A 14,928-nucleotide genomic window follows, 5' to 3' on the forward strand; every position below is an offset into this window, starting at 1 on the left:
AGTCCTTGGGCCAGCAGTCAGGAAGATGAAGTCATTCTTGCTTCCTAAACTGGTTAAGGCAGTGATGTGTTTGCTCCTTAAATCAGTCACTGGTGGTGCAGCTGAAAGATGTCATTTGTTTCTGTAGCGATCTGTCAGGTTGAATAATGGTATCATGGCTCACACAGTGCTAAGATGGCCAAGGAGATACTCCTGAGATGACTTAGAAAGCAGGACAGCTTGGCCTCTGCTGTCTAGTTCCCAACCTGCAATCCAGATTAATTCAGATAGCCTGGCATACTCTGCAGCACTTAATTATTCTTAAAACCCAGTAACACCAGAAGGTCCTCAGAAAAGCATGACTTGGTTACAGAGTTGGTTTTTGTGTCTGTAAGCATCCTGGAACAGGCACTGGATGTGAAAAGTCTGTCTTCTGAGCTGCTGGTGTGAAATCTTGAAGCCTGGTTGGTGTCAGTGCATGTGTTTGTGCTATTTGCCACTGTGGGTGATGGCTCTAGCTCTGCAAAGAGTGCTATCTGGGATGTGGTGGTGTCCGGACAACCTTCCTTCATCTTGTTTTTGACAAGTACGTCGCCAGTACCAGCACCATCTTTTCTCTTGGTGCTTTCTGGAGGACTGGGGAAACATAAGAGCTGTTGTACTCCGTGCTGCTTGTTGTGAGGTGCATGGGAAAGAGGGTAGGGGTGTAGCCAGAAGAGCTTTAGCCTTCTCTCTCTGAGCCTTAGCCTTCTCTTTTTGTGGCAGTGCTGCCTTTTTGTTGTCTGTTCCTGTTGCTAGAGGACAGCAGGAGCTAGCAGAGGAGCACGGAGCCATGCAGCTCTGGGAGGTAGGCTGTGAGTAGGGACTGGCTCAGGGAAGAAGGGACATGTTCTGGCATCTCCTTTCCCCAAGGGCTGAGGAGACAAGCGGGGTGGGGGGCTGCTTAAAAGTGCACTTTGGAGGCTGTGTTGAAGCAAGAGATTGGAAGTGGGATAAGGAAATGGGTGGGAAAATGAAAATGTAAAAATTGCTGGGAGGCAGTAGGAATTCAAATTATCTTCTTTTTGGGGCTCTTCCACCTTGAAGTCTGTTCTATCCTGAAAGATGTAAAGTAAAACAAATGGGGAGGATGGAGGACCAGGACAAGCTAGATATCAGCCAGGAGGCAGAAGTGGAGGGAGAAACAAGGCAGAAGCACTCAGAAAGATGAGACAGAGGCAGACGCTGGGTGACCCAAATGCCCTTTGTTGGGTTTGTGTCCGAAGCGTCAGCTCTGAGAGCTGAGGTATGGGCTCTTTTCTCCTGAGTCACCAACCTCTAGATCATCTCTGAGGTGTGGTGCTTGCGAGTCTGCTTGCGTCTGCAAATAAGTCTGCAAGCTGAGGAGCTGGTAGAGAAGTCCTGTAGCATGGAAGTAGGGTCTAAAGTGGGAGTAATGTCTGCCTGCATCTGGGGACAGCTTGAATTGTTGGTGCTAGCACTATGGTCTGCTTCAGATGCCAGCTGTATCCGTTTTGCTGAGAACCCACTTAGCCATAATGCTGGCAGAAAATGCTGATGTGCGTTAGGGGCGGCAGAGCTGCTTTTGGCAGGGGAGAGAAACGAGGTCTCCAAGTCCACCTTGCCTTGAAACTGAAAATGACCCTCACCCACCTCACCAAGAAAGGGCTGATGTCTCCTCTGTCCTGCACAGAGGTCTGTTAGCTGAGGTTTTGACCAAACACAGATCTTGTGCTCTGCATGGCACCTGGAGGCTTCTCTTCCTCTTCTTTTTGTCTTTTTGCATAGCAGTGTGCTCAGAGAGGGCCAAGCATTTTTTAAGTTTTTATCCTTGGCCCAGGCCAGTCCTGCCCTCACCTGCAAATTAATTCATCTGGCACTTCTCTCCTAATATAGTTCCTTAACTGTTAGCAAGCATCCAGAAAACACTGAGCTTTGCAGAGGGGGAAGAAGATATTTTTGTGTTGATAGAGAACAGTGAAAGCTTCTTTTGCTTCCTTTGAGATTCCAGCAGACACAGTGTTGGACAGACAGTGGTTATAAAGACTGGACAAATGGTGATCCCTCCAGAAAACTGCATCATTTTCTGGTCTGCTGGATGGATCATTGCTGAGCAGCTCCATGAACCTCTTGCCTGCTAAAACCTGCTGTGCTTTGCTCAGGGAAATGGAGAAAGCAGGTAGAAAGCAGAGTTTCTCAGCTGCAAAGCCAATACTAGAGGAGAGCAGCAGCCACATGGCTGGCTGTGCTGGATCAGACTGTTACAGCCTACATTTGAGAGGTGTGTGCCTTCCTGTCTCATGCAAGACATCTTGCTGGCTTTGTGTAGTTCCTGGCATGGCTGAGGGGTGGAGTTCCTTCCTGATCTTTGGATGATCTTGATCAGCTTAAGCTATAAAGCAGGAGATTTGATTTACCCTGACTTAGCTTGCATAACTGCAGACAGAATTAGGGGTTGGCAAGCCCTTCTGCGCATATAATGGCTCAGACTGAGGGAAGGATCATGCTCTGATGCCTCCCACATGGCAAATAATTTCCATTATAATTCATTCTAATTTGTTTTATTTCCTTGATTAACTTTATAACGTAATAAAGCACCATTTTCACTTGAGCTATTCTCTGTTAATTTGTTTTAGTATTGTCTGTAATGATATTCATTTAATCTTTGTCATTGCTAATTTTAAAAATCACTGAAGTAAAGCAAGAAAGTGGTAGAAAACCATGACAATTGGTAGTTTGAGTCTTGAAATTGTCACAGGGGGGTTTGCAGCCCGTGAGGGGCAGTACAAAACCGGCAGTGGGATAGGAGCTGGCATGCAAAGCATGGCAGCCCAGGCTCTGGGGGCCAGCCTCAGAGAGGCCACACTGCCTTTCCCACTGCATCTGAAATGCCAAAGTGCTTGGACCTGGCAGAGCAGAAAGGTGTCTGATCCCTTGGACGCAGTGAGAGAAGCCCAAATTCTTCTGCACAGAGTAATACCCTCTTACCTTGTTTTCAGGGATGGGAAGCTCTTGTTGTCACACATCCTTACTGCTTTTGGTAAGGCTCAGATGCTGCAGAAATATTGCAGGGGACAGCAGCAACCTGGAAGTTCCTTCATCTCTTTAGACCTAGGACACATGAGCGCATTGCTCTGATCATCTGCCTGCTCCTGCTGTCTATCCTAGAACAGGTCTGTCCGCAGATCTCAGCAGCCGCTTTCATCCCTAACTGAGGCCAGGCAAGAAGGTGGCAATAAGTCCTTTGATTCTGCTTGCTCAGTAGCTCCAAAGCTGGAGCATTCACCGGGATGTGCTGTCTGGGTTTGCGCCCTCTGTCACTACATTCTGGGCTCTCACAGAAATTAAGCCCAGTTGACTGGGTTGCTTATTTGGGACAGGGAAGGTTTGAGCTCCAGCCTGGTGTACTGCACAGGTTGCAGTCCCTGAGCAGAGCAGATCCTTCTGGTGTCAAGATGCCTAAGCCCCCCCTGGGGATCTGCAGATTTTAGCATTTGTAAGGAGAGTCACATTGTGTTTCCTGGCAGTAGAAAGATGCATCCTTCAAGTCCCAATAACATCTGTCACTGCGAACAAGCTCTCTGCTATGCTAAATCTGCCCTTCTTCGCGGAATATTTACAGCAGAAGCGATCACCGAGGAAGCTTTGTGAAACAGCCAGAACTTTTTGCATTAGACCTGAATCCTGATGGCTCTGTTCACTTTCCATCAGAGACTAGCTCCCTTTCCCCATGTGTGTGCAGAGACTTCATTTCACACATGCTGCCCTCACTGGCTGAAAGCAAAAAGCTGACAATGCAAGGGTTTCTCCTTGGTTCACATGGCTCTGTTCTTTCTCTTTTTGCCTTCCCAGATTGCAGGTGATCGCTGATCAACTGGTGGAGCGGTTTGTGGCCTCTGGCCTGATGCTTAAAGAATGGGATAGAGTGAAACTGCATGCTACAGTCATGAACACTCTCTTCAGGAAAGATCCAAGCGGTGCGTATCCCTCATCCTTACTGATAAATGCATTTTGGCTTTTATGTTTGCTTTTTTAATTTTTGGGGGTTTTGTAATTTCAAGAATACCTACAAGGCTAGTGGGGAGATGTCCGTAGATAAAACCCAGAAGAAAAATGAAAAAGCAATGAGCAGAGCTGGAGAAGGCAGGCATGCTTTGAGCACTTTCTGATTCTTTTCTAAGATTCCCTGTCATAGCTTCAAAACCCCTATCACCCAGTAGCACTCCTGAGGTCTGGGCCAGAGAAGAATGCATTCAAGTACCATGTAAGGCTGTCTGTGTCCCAGTATTAAGCTGAAATTCAGTAACAACTCAATGTGCTGTGCTGACCTTTAAACAGGAAGAAAGCGGGATCCTCTTTGGTCAAGTTAAAGATTGCTCGTTGGTTTAGGAACATGATTCCAGTGTCTTTCTTGTTAAATAAGATTCAGACTGCTATAAGGCTGAATATGAGCTGTTATCGAATGTATAGCTTTTGCTGTCTCTGCCAAAAGATTGTCTGCTCTAGCAGTCTGTAGCATCATCGCATTACTTTATAAAGCAGCCTCAGATGCATTGCATTTAGGGAGGGGCAGTATATTACAGCCTCATTCTCCATGTGCAAACGTGTGTGTGCTCTGGCATGGATGTGTAGTTTGCAAGCCTTAACAGCATTGCACTAAAGCTTTTCATAGCTTTCTCTGGTGCACTGGCCCCTTTGCAATGCCAGTGAGTTACATCAAGTACTCTCTAGTTACTGCCTCTCTGAGTCTCTGTATGGACAGTGATAAGAGCAGATGGTTTCTGTTACGGTTTTCTGGACACCCAGTGGCAGACTCTGGGGATGATTGCTAATGAAGTCAGATAAGAATACTCAAGTGGTAGAAACCCTGAAAAGATGGGGCTTAGCTCTCAAATTGAGCCCTGAAAACTGGTGAAAATGTGAACCCAAAGTGCTGATGTGGCTTTCTGTCAGGTGAGGCACATGGGCAGCTGCATCTGGCATTACAAGCCTATATTCTGAACAACCCCATGAGGCATGTGAGGCATTTAGACACAATGGTGAGAGCATTAGACAGATAGCCATAGAAGTCACTTTATATTCAATACAGGGTTTGAATAGCATGCTAGATGTGAGTGGGACTTCATAGTTAATGCTGGAGATGAAAAAGAAATATTGAATATATTCACTGAGTGAGGCAGAGGTCCTGTGGAAAGAACAGATCATGTACTTAGGGATTATATAAAAATCCAGACATGCTTTGGGGAAATGGATCTAAGACATAGGCATTTGGCAGTTGCTATAGGCCTAGGTTGCTATTCTTAATGTCTGTGTGTGGCTGCGTGCCCACCCTGCAGAAGCATGCACACGTGCTTCCTGGAGCAGGCAGCAGAGGTTTGCATAGGTGCTGTCCGGATCACACCTGGCACTATGCTTGCATGCTCAGTCTGGTATTTGGTGCTGTTCCAGGTGATGCAAGCACTTGTTGTGCTGACTGTCACTCTGGCAGGATGTGGGATTAAAATCAGCTGGAGAGAAGCAGATGTGTTGCACTGAGCCATCAGCTTTACAGAATCAACCTAGCAGTAGCTATGATTTCGGCTCTTTCCTCCAGCTAATGCAGGTGATGCCAACAGAGGCACCAATTCCTGTGTGTTCACCTTGTTCTCTTTAAAATCAAAGTGAAAGTGGTTTTTTGCACTAAGAACTGGGCAAAGAGGGTTTATTAGCTGGTAGCTGACTTTGGGGAGGCAGAGAGTGGGGGGTGAGGTACAGCACACACAGTTCTCCCATCTGAAGCTCATTCTGGTGGTTGCTTTTCTCTTTACAGCTGAAGAGCGAAACAATGTAATGACTGGTAAATCATCTTTCAAGGAGCGGGAGTCATTTAATGGCCGAAATATCCTCAAGGTCAGTACGCAACAATTAGGGAAATCAAGCCAGCTGTGGATATTATATAGCCAAAAGAGGGTGAAACACCTCTTCAAGACTGCTTTTGTCTTAGGCTTATGGGATCTCCCGGCGGGGGGAAAATCTGTTTAGAAAATAAACAATCCAGATCACTCGTAATTGGGAGCTTTACAGTATTTAGCAGAAGCGTTCTTAAAGCTGGTAAGGCTCACATCAGGAGAATGTAGCACGCATGCTAAGTGGGTGTTTATGTTGTCGTTTACTTCGCTCCTGTTTTACCCTGGAGACTCAGGCTCGTGTTGATTCTCAGCCCACCAAAAAGGAGTACTTTGTTGCTCTTGGTTCTACTCACTCATATATATTTATGAAACTAAAACTGACTGCCATTTCATGTACTCTTTGCTTCTTTTTTTTAATCTCTGCTATTGATTTGAATGATTTTGCTCCAGAAAAATAGCAGATAGTGGTAGGGAGTCCCATCAGCCAGCATCTGAGGGCTTTGGCATTTGATCAGAGGGTAGAAAGCAAGATCCCCCAGACTGTGGAGGTGGGTAAGGCTCGAAGGGGAGCATCCTGCAGCCTCCCAGGCTTTGCCAGGCAGGGTTAAGACTGCAGGCAGCCTCTGATGTTCATCCAGATGGCAGTGTCAGACTGATGCTGTGGTGCTTGGCCCCTGTGAGTGTCCAGAGAGAAAAGACAAGCACGGAAGAGCAGAAATGGAAAACAGCACTGGGTTGTAAGCAAATTTGCAATCCTCATTGTGTGAGGGGATTTGCTGCAGGCAGCTATGATAAGAGGGAGACAGGACAATGCACGAATACACTTGGGAACTGAAAAAAGATGTTCTAGCAACAAAGAGACATGAGAGAGGATGCAGGCTGGATGGGAGTTGGGAAGTCCAGAAGGACTTTAGGGTGCCAGAGGAGGGAAAGGGTACACTTTTTTTGTGTTTATAGTTTTGCTGTATAATGTAATGTGTTAGGCACTAGATGCATGGGGATGTGAAGGCAGGCAGTGGAACTGATTGATCTCCTCTGCGCAGAGGACAAACAAAGGGACAAAATTAGGTTAAGCTCTCATTGTCCTCAAACAGTCTGTGCAAGCGCGGTGTCATGACTCAGCGTCGCCACATGTTGAGTGTTCGGTGTGAGACTGCAGTATTGCAAACTGAAGCAGGAAAGCCACAGACGTGGTCCCTTTCTTAATATGATCTGAGAGTTTTGGTTAGCTCCTGGTGTCAAGAGAGCTGGCCCCAGAAAGGTGTTTGTCAGGAGCCCTGAGTGCCTGCAGGGACTCAGCTTTCAAGGCATATACCCACATTTCGCTTTGCCCTTTGGTCCTTCTGTTTAAACTTGTCATCAGACTTCAGAGACACGTAGAATCAAACTGTCGGTCTTCCTTAATGCTCCTGATCCAAAAACATTTGTGACCGTGAAGGCATTAACGATGCTCCCTCTACTGGTCACAGCATTTGTGGGCTGCACTGCGGGGTCTGAGGATCTGTGCATCTTGTGGTCTGTGGCGCTTAGAAATGCAACTGCCCTTACCTCAGACGGCTATTGCTTATTCTTGATGCTCTCTGAAATCTGAGCCAATGAAATTTTAAAGCTCCTAATTGATTTTGTACTGATGTAGCCAAAAGAGCTGCTGGCTGTTAGGACTGTTGATAATTACTTCAAAGCATGTCTTGCCGCAAGAAATGTCATCCTTCTCCCCCACCTCCACTACATTTCCTAACCTGCTTGCTTCATATTTCCCTTTGGTCTCCCACGTGCCTGCAGCAGAACGCCCGTTGGCATTAATTAATTACATGAGTCATAAATAGCTCCAGGCTTCTTACCAGAGGAGCCCAGCCTCAGCCAGCCACTGATGCATTCTAGCATGACCTTGCAAGGATGCGCCAGTTCCCTCCCAGCCCCCTTTTATATACATTATTTATCTTCTGCTCAGGGAAGCTGCCCTCTCACAAAGTGGCTTCATTAACTTTTGCAATAGGATCTAAACGACGGGCTGTTAATGAATGTGGCTGCAGTTAGGCAGGCTGGCTTGCGGGTGCCATCCCCTTGTAGGTAGAGTGATGTGCTGTGCATGTGTTTCCAGGCAGTGGGACTCTGCGATAGCTGTGTTGAGTGGCCATGTTCCCACTTGGAAAGCCGACAAAGCACAGCTACTGGTAGGAAGGCATCAAGTCGGAAAATTCAGGTTTCGTCACTCTTATTCCTATTGTGCAGCTATGACTGGCACTGTCGGGCAGAGGGCTTTGCCTAGCAGAGGGCAGGACCTGAGCTATTAGAGCGCGATGGAGGCACCTCGGTTCTGCTGTTCCAGCCTGGGGCTCCCCATGGTCAGAGCTGGTGTGTGTGTACAGATGCGCTGGCAGCACATGTTTGCTGATAGCATGCCTGCGTTACCCCAGGCTCCAGCTGGTATTTTGCTTTCAGCTGAACTAATCGGAATTTTATTTAATAATCTTTTGTTCTACCCGTCCTGCAGAGTTAAACATACACTCCTATTTGTGCTAATAAATGGTTGTGCAGGCCGATACCTTCCCACACTGCTCAGAAAATAGATCCTGTAGGATGAGTTGCGTTCGGGAGTTTAAATTACTTATGTCTTGAATATCCATGAAAAAGGCTCCCAGGCCTAGCTGGAGCTGAAAGCCCAAGGGAGTGTGTGACCCAAGAGCTGAGTGATACGTGTCTCCCACAAAAGTGCTGGGCGCTTTAGGTTTGTGCTTGTCTAGTCTAGTCCCAAGAAGCTGGGGATGCTTTATGTACCACTTCATGTGGATAAATACCTATTTCTTCTAGGGTGGCTAGTGGCTAGCTGATCGACTCCTTTGAACATCCAAGTTATGTACCAAAATCTTGTTCCAGTTGGGAGCAAAGCGGCTCATCTTTTTGAGAGTGGAGGGAGGGGGCAGCAATTCACAGCTGAAAGACAGTGGCAGCTCCTTCCCCATGAGAGCAGGGTTGGAGCGGGCAGGCAGCCGGGCCATGGAGAGATGCTGCTTTGGCAGCCGCTCTGCCTTGCCTCCTCCTGTGTCCTGGGTGGTGGCTGTGTGCCCTGTGTCGCAGCTGGCCGAGTGGCACAGTGCTGGCACAGAGGCAGCTGGGGCAGCTGCCTGCATCTCCGGAGATGAGGCTTGGCTGCCTCCAGGCTTTTATTTATTTTGCTTAGTGAAAAAACTAAGGCTGCAGTGAATAAATAAAAACGCAAAGAAATTCAGAAGTACCACCTAGCCAAAATTTCCTATTATACTTTCAACAGAAAGGAAGGCTTTTTCAGTAGGAAGAAAACCACCTGGACTCTCACTAGGTTAAAACTGAATGATTTTTGACTTGAGGTCTGAGAAATGAGGCAAAGAGCAGCCTTTGCCACATTCAAACAAGAAGGAAGCAAATTTTGAGTACAGAAAAAGATGAACCCTGCCGCTTAGCACAGATCTGTGCATTAACAGCTTACAAGATTAAACACTGAGGGAACAGCTACTGAGGTACAACAGCAGAAAGCTGCACAACTTCTGTCTTAGGGCATTAGGGGAGACTTTAAGCTGGGATGCAAAACTGGGAACTGGATCAGTTGAGGCAGTGACACATGCTGCCGTGTCCTGGTCCAGCAGTGACAGCAGAGTGGCCAGTCTGCAGGACTGTGCTGGGGAGGCTTCTAGGTTGGGCAAGGCATAATTCAATGAGGCTTCTCTTCTGAGGCCTGCATACAGGGTATTAAATATTGGGACCATATCTGCTTTCGCTTGGAGCAGGGGGAAAGTGCATTTACTGACTGATGTGCCAGGGCTACTGGGGAGCCGATCATAGCAAAGAAATCTGGTAGTGTTCGCTGTTACTGTTTTTGTCTTGCTGGGTAAGAATAGTGCAGTGGCTGTGGTATGCAGTAGTTCAGTTTAAGACATTTGATGCAGTGCCGTAAAGGAGATACAACATAAAAGAAAAATCTTGTCCTGGATAAACCCCCTAACCCCTCAAAATACCCCAAACCCACCAAGCACTAACCAAATTAAAATCTGCCTCTGTACAGAGCTACCATTACAAACTCCACTTGCAGATGAGGAGTGCTTCTTGTGTTCTGCAGCCGTAGGTACCCCGGACTTCTCTGTGTAACTTTTGTTAGTAAATTTAAGGAGACAGCGTTTTCCTGGTGTATTTTTAAGCTGAGGTAAAATCAAAGGGCCAAAGAACTGCACAAGACTGCCTGGTGTTCGGAAAGGGTAAGAACATCTTTGTTAACCTCAACGGGATGATAAAGATACATATCTGAAGTAGGACTGTCAACTGGAACAAGTACCTAATGGTAAATGGCTGCTTGGAAAGTTTAGAGTTAAAAATACCAAACAAAAATCCACTGGGGTGACAACAGACTGAATAAGAGATTGTGGTGCAGCATCACTGTATCAGAAATAAGCTAGTGCTTTCCTTGCCTCGGTTTTACAGAAGAATCAAAAGCAGAAATGAAAGGCTGTATTGCTGCTTTGCAGAGGAGAGGATTTTTGCCTTCAGTTCTGATCCTGCCATTATTGAGGGATACTGAAATGATCAAGGGGGCTCAGCAGTGTGCAATTAGAGCAACAGTGGGATGGGAGGATGTGACAGTTGAGCAGATGAGACTGGAAATCAACGTTTGTATGATCTTGGGGGAAAAAAAGGAGATTAAATTGGGGTTGCCGTGAAAACGCTTTCCTACAAATTATATTCTTCAGGGGGAGAAAAAAGGCATATTCACATTATTTGCGTTCGGTGAGAAAGGAATTTGAGCTGACATTTGAAAAATCAGACTAGACAATAGAGAAAAAATATCTTTGTTGGAGTGTTTGGGCCTTGGAGCAGAGCGACGAGGCGGCGTTGGAGGTATTGAGGGAAGGCTGAGACACTGCACTGAGGAGAACGCAGTGCAGGAAGTGCAGAAGGTTTGTGCTAACTTGCCCGTGTGTGAGAGAGATCTGTTTGGTGACCTTACCGTAAAGGGGAGAAGACTTTTTTTCTCAGAGGTGCTCAGCACCTCTCTGACTTATTTTAGCAGGAACTGTGAGTGCTAGAAGAGCAAGGATTTGTTGAGAGGGTTATAAAGTTTCTGAATCCTCTTGCCCTTTTCAGGCAGGGCTGCGGGCAGTGCCACAGACCCCTCCAGCCCAGCAGTTCAGCCACTTTGGAGGCGCTGTGGGTGCCTCTGCTTCCCACTCAGTGGGCATCCTGCCTCGTCCTTTCCCTGACATCGCTGATCTGCCACCAGCCAGCCAAGATAACATCACCTCTTTGATCTTAAGAGGACAGTTTTTCTCAGTGGAGCTGGCAGGGGTTGAATTACAGCGGCACCTTAATAGAAGACAGGAACCCAGCACATTAAGTGCAAAAAACCAAACCAAAACCAACCCAACACATTGATTAGCAAAAGCAGGCAGCTCATCCCAAATGTACTATGACCCTTCTGCTGGATCATATCTCAGGTCTGTCCGAATTAATTTACCGGCTCCTTAGCTGGGCTCCTCCTCTCGGTGGTTTGGTCACAGCGAGCAGGTCACATTGATGGGAGCTGTCATCCTAGTATTCCCAGCCATGTCTCAAGCCTCCTGGAATCACTGCAGCAAAGCCAAAGCCCAGCTCTTAAAAATTGTTGCTGCATTTGCTATAATAGGTAGTGCTGGGAGCCACGGGGATGAGGAAAAATGCCATGCTTAATCATTAATTTCCTTAAACAAGTTGTACTGTAAATCCCTCATGTTTGAGGTGTAGCAGGGTCTGGGAAGTTAGCGGAGCCTTTAATGTGCTGGAGGTTTTTTTATTCTTGTCTGAAAGAGGTGCAAATATTCGGTAACCTCCAAACGTCCCACTTGTATTTGTTTCTTAGTTTGCAGAATGCCTTTCACCATAGCAACTAGGGTTTGATTTCCTCAAGCGCATGAATTTTCATGGATTTGTGTCGGGGGGGGGGAATGGACCCAAAACCCTGAGCTAAAGCAAAGGTTTTGCAGTGTGGCAGTGGCGGGAGCACTGCTAGATTTGGCTTATGAAGGAGGGGGAGCCTGGAGGGAGAGGATCTTAGCCGAATAGGGGCCTGCACCTGGCCCCAAATAGTTTTATTTGCAAAAATTCAGGCCTGACAGTTTAATTTAGACTATTGCTGAATGTCACCCTCCCCACTGCTACATCACCCTCTGGCAGCTGAGGTGGCTTTGCTCCAGTTTTATGAAGAGCTGAGGTTTTGCATGGCAGCAGTTGGGGAAGGATCAGCTGCTTCCGTGTTCACAAAGCTCAGCTGGAAACCTGGTACCCTTCCCAGCCATGGAGGTCAGAAGGGTGTTGTGGGCAGTATGAAGCATGCCTCTGTTAGGTCTGCGGATAAAACCCACCAGGGGAGAGGCAGGAAAATTGCACATATTAGTAGGAGGGAACAGAGCTCCAAATGATCTTGAGAAATCTGGCAGAAACAAATGGCTGCTGTGAACAAGGGCAGGTCCAGGAGTGAGTGATGGCATTGGTGGAGGATGGAGCACTGCCTTGATACCAGCCCCCCGGACCAGGGTTTGGGTTGTGGGGGACTGCCTTAGAGCACAGGCCAGATGAATCGCTCTGTGGAAGTAAAAGAAAGAGGCAAATATCTGTAAAGTATACCTCTGACTATGCCTAGCACTTAGCCCCTAGCTATAGTAGTTGTCCAGTTTTGGTCACCATGGATGGGTGCAAAGAGCCTAGAAGGCAACAGTAAGATAATTGGAGGGCTAGAAAATGTCTATGAGCTGAGGCTGGAAGTTTAGAGTTGTTTTGAGGTTAATAAAGGGAAGAAAGAGGGCAACACATAGGAAAAACTCTTTAAACCTGTGAAAGCTTTTGCCAGTAGTGGATACCCTGTCTTCTATGCTCTGATGGTAGGGTGGTAAATAATAGGCTGAAATTGCAGCAAGAGATTAGGTGTTAGGAAAATCTTTGTAATGGGAAGGATAATGAAGCACTGCTCTAGAGGAGCTGGAGAAATGGGTGTTCCGGTTGTTTTGAGGGAGCAGAGGCGTCAGTCCAGGATTTGCCACCAGTGAGATCCCTCCTGCCTTAGGAGGAGAGGACAGTGGAGCCAGTGACCTTGTCTGGTTCTTTCTTCAGCTTGTTGCTCTACGATTACCATGTGAAATGTATGCAAAACACCCATAGGATGGCATTTTTGAATGCACCTAAAGCTTCTTGGCATTTATATTGCATTTACTTTGGCTCAGTAAAATAAAAATATAAAAAAGAAACCTCCCATCATACACAGGTAGGATCTTTCTCACTGAACTCCATACATGCTTCTTGCTCTTACATTGGTGGCACTCTTCCAGATAGAGGTGCTTATATTGTTACAGCTTTTCAAGGGATGACACCAGTGATTTAATTGGAAGGACTATTCCTGTGTTCTAGAGGAGATACCCCTGACTTGCATCCCGCGTCTGTAATTTCATTAGCAAGCTGAATGTGAGCAATAAAGGAGTTAGTGCTTTGCTTATGATACGGATCAGCTGCACTTCCAAAAGATAGGCCACTGGGACTTTTTTGACCAGATTTGCTCCCTCCTGAAGTCTGCATGTGTTATTCTTCCTAAGGGAGATGAGGTGAAAGGGCCTCTGCTGCCACCTTTTAAAACCTGCCAGAGGTTGAAAGAAAGCGAGAGGGGAAGGGCTGTTCCCTGCGTTATCTGGATGGAAGGACTTGATGCTATATTGGTGATGGAGAGACACTCCAGAGCCAGCTGCACACTTGCAGAACAAAACGTCTGCATACACTCACCAAGCTTTATGGCTGGTGCTTGGAGGCATTGGCACAGGCAGCATGCTCATGGTGATGGCCCAGATGACAACTGCCTTCTCTCTCTGCCCTTCCTAGTCCTCTTTTCCACCCTCTCCTTCTGACTCTGCACAACATCTTAATCCTTTAACACCTGTGCAGTAATGGAAAGTGTTGGATGCCCTGCCAGCAGTCCCTTAAAAAGGCATGAAACGGAAGCAGTTGCTAATTTGGAGGGTAGGTGGGGAACGCCAGGAAGAGCCACCTCTCTGGATGAGTGCCTGTCTACCTGCTTTTCCTACACTTCTCGTGCATTATTGCTGGCAAGCTTCCAAGCACAATTAAACCTCTGACAAATATTGGCAGAGTAGTGTCCAGAGTGAATAATACAGGAATCAGATATTTCTTTTTTTGGCACCAAACTGTTTCATAAAACATATTTTGAAAGTTGAAAATTTAAGAAAAAAAAATCTATTAATTGAACCAACTCCCCAGATCTTGACATGTTGCCCACCTGTGTCTCATCATCTGGAAGCCACTAGGGGATTTGGTTTGGGGTTTGTCTGTCATAGTTTCAGGGAGTTTAGGTCATAAATGGAAAGGGTTTTGGTGCATTTCTCAGGACAAGGACAAAGGAGCTCTGCCAGCAGGTACTGCAGTGTGGGAACGGGAACAGCTTCTGCCGTTTCATTCTGTGTAAAGAACAGCCTTCTGTAGACCATTGAGGTGGTCACCAGGGAGGTGTTGGTAGCATAAATCTGCAAAGCCAAAACGGGGCGCAGGCAGGCTGGCCCTTGAGGTCCTTTTGCCAGCAGCTTTCCATGGCTGAACTGCGTTCAGGAGTCAGCTTGCCAAGGAGCAACAGAGATGCTACTCAGACCTGAGAGGCCCTGACAGGTCTGTGTGGGAGGCTGCAGGAGTGAGGCACATTAAGCAGGTGGATGGGATCCCAAAAGCAGGATTGGAGACTGTGGTTCCTGCAGCGAAGGAGGTTAATCAGAAGAGCTATGATGGGTAGAGTTTACTGGAGTTCAGTGGGCCCTTCTTACAGTCCATCAGTGTTTCTGAGTGTTGCTTTCACATTTCTAAATCTTCTTTAAATTTTTAATCCATTCTTCAGTATCCTTTCCTCTGTCAATCCTTTTTACTTAATGCTGGTACCAGCTCTGTAACACAGCAGTTTGCCCAAGAGTTGGCGCCTTCCCTGCTGTAGGTTGCACAGGTACTGCAGTTGTGCTTTAGCTGGGTGATTTGGAAGAGCAATTGTTCTCTGCTCTTCTGCAGTGTTTTCTGT

General features: G+C 46.8%; 1 protein-coding gene across 2 annotated transcripts in view; it reads left to right on the plus strand.

Moving 5' to 3' along the window:
- Positions 1-14,928, plus strand: part of ASCC1 (activating signal cointegrator 1 complex subunit 1) — a 38,124-nt gene that overhangs the window by 15,880 nt on the left and 7,316 nt on the right. For both annotated transcript variants that reach the window (XM_040606208.1, XM_040606207.1), the window contains exons 8-9: positions 3,832-3,956; positions 5,789-5,868. In XM_040606208.1, the coding sequence (XP_040462142.1) occupies positions 3,832-3,956; positions 5,789-5,868 (205 nt within the window). The remainder of the gene's footprint in view (positions 1-3,831; positions 3,957-5,788; positions 5,869-14,928) is intronic.

This window comes from Falco naumanni, chromosome 9 (assembly GCF_017639655.2).
Source record: "Falco naumanni isolate bFalNau1 chromosome 9, bFalNau1.pat, whole genome shotgun sequence".
Taxonomy (NCBI): Eukaryota; Metazoa; Chordata; class Aves; order Falconiformes; family Falconidae; genus Falco; species Falco naumanni.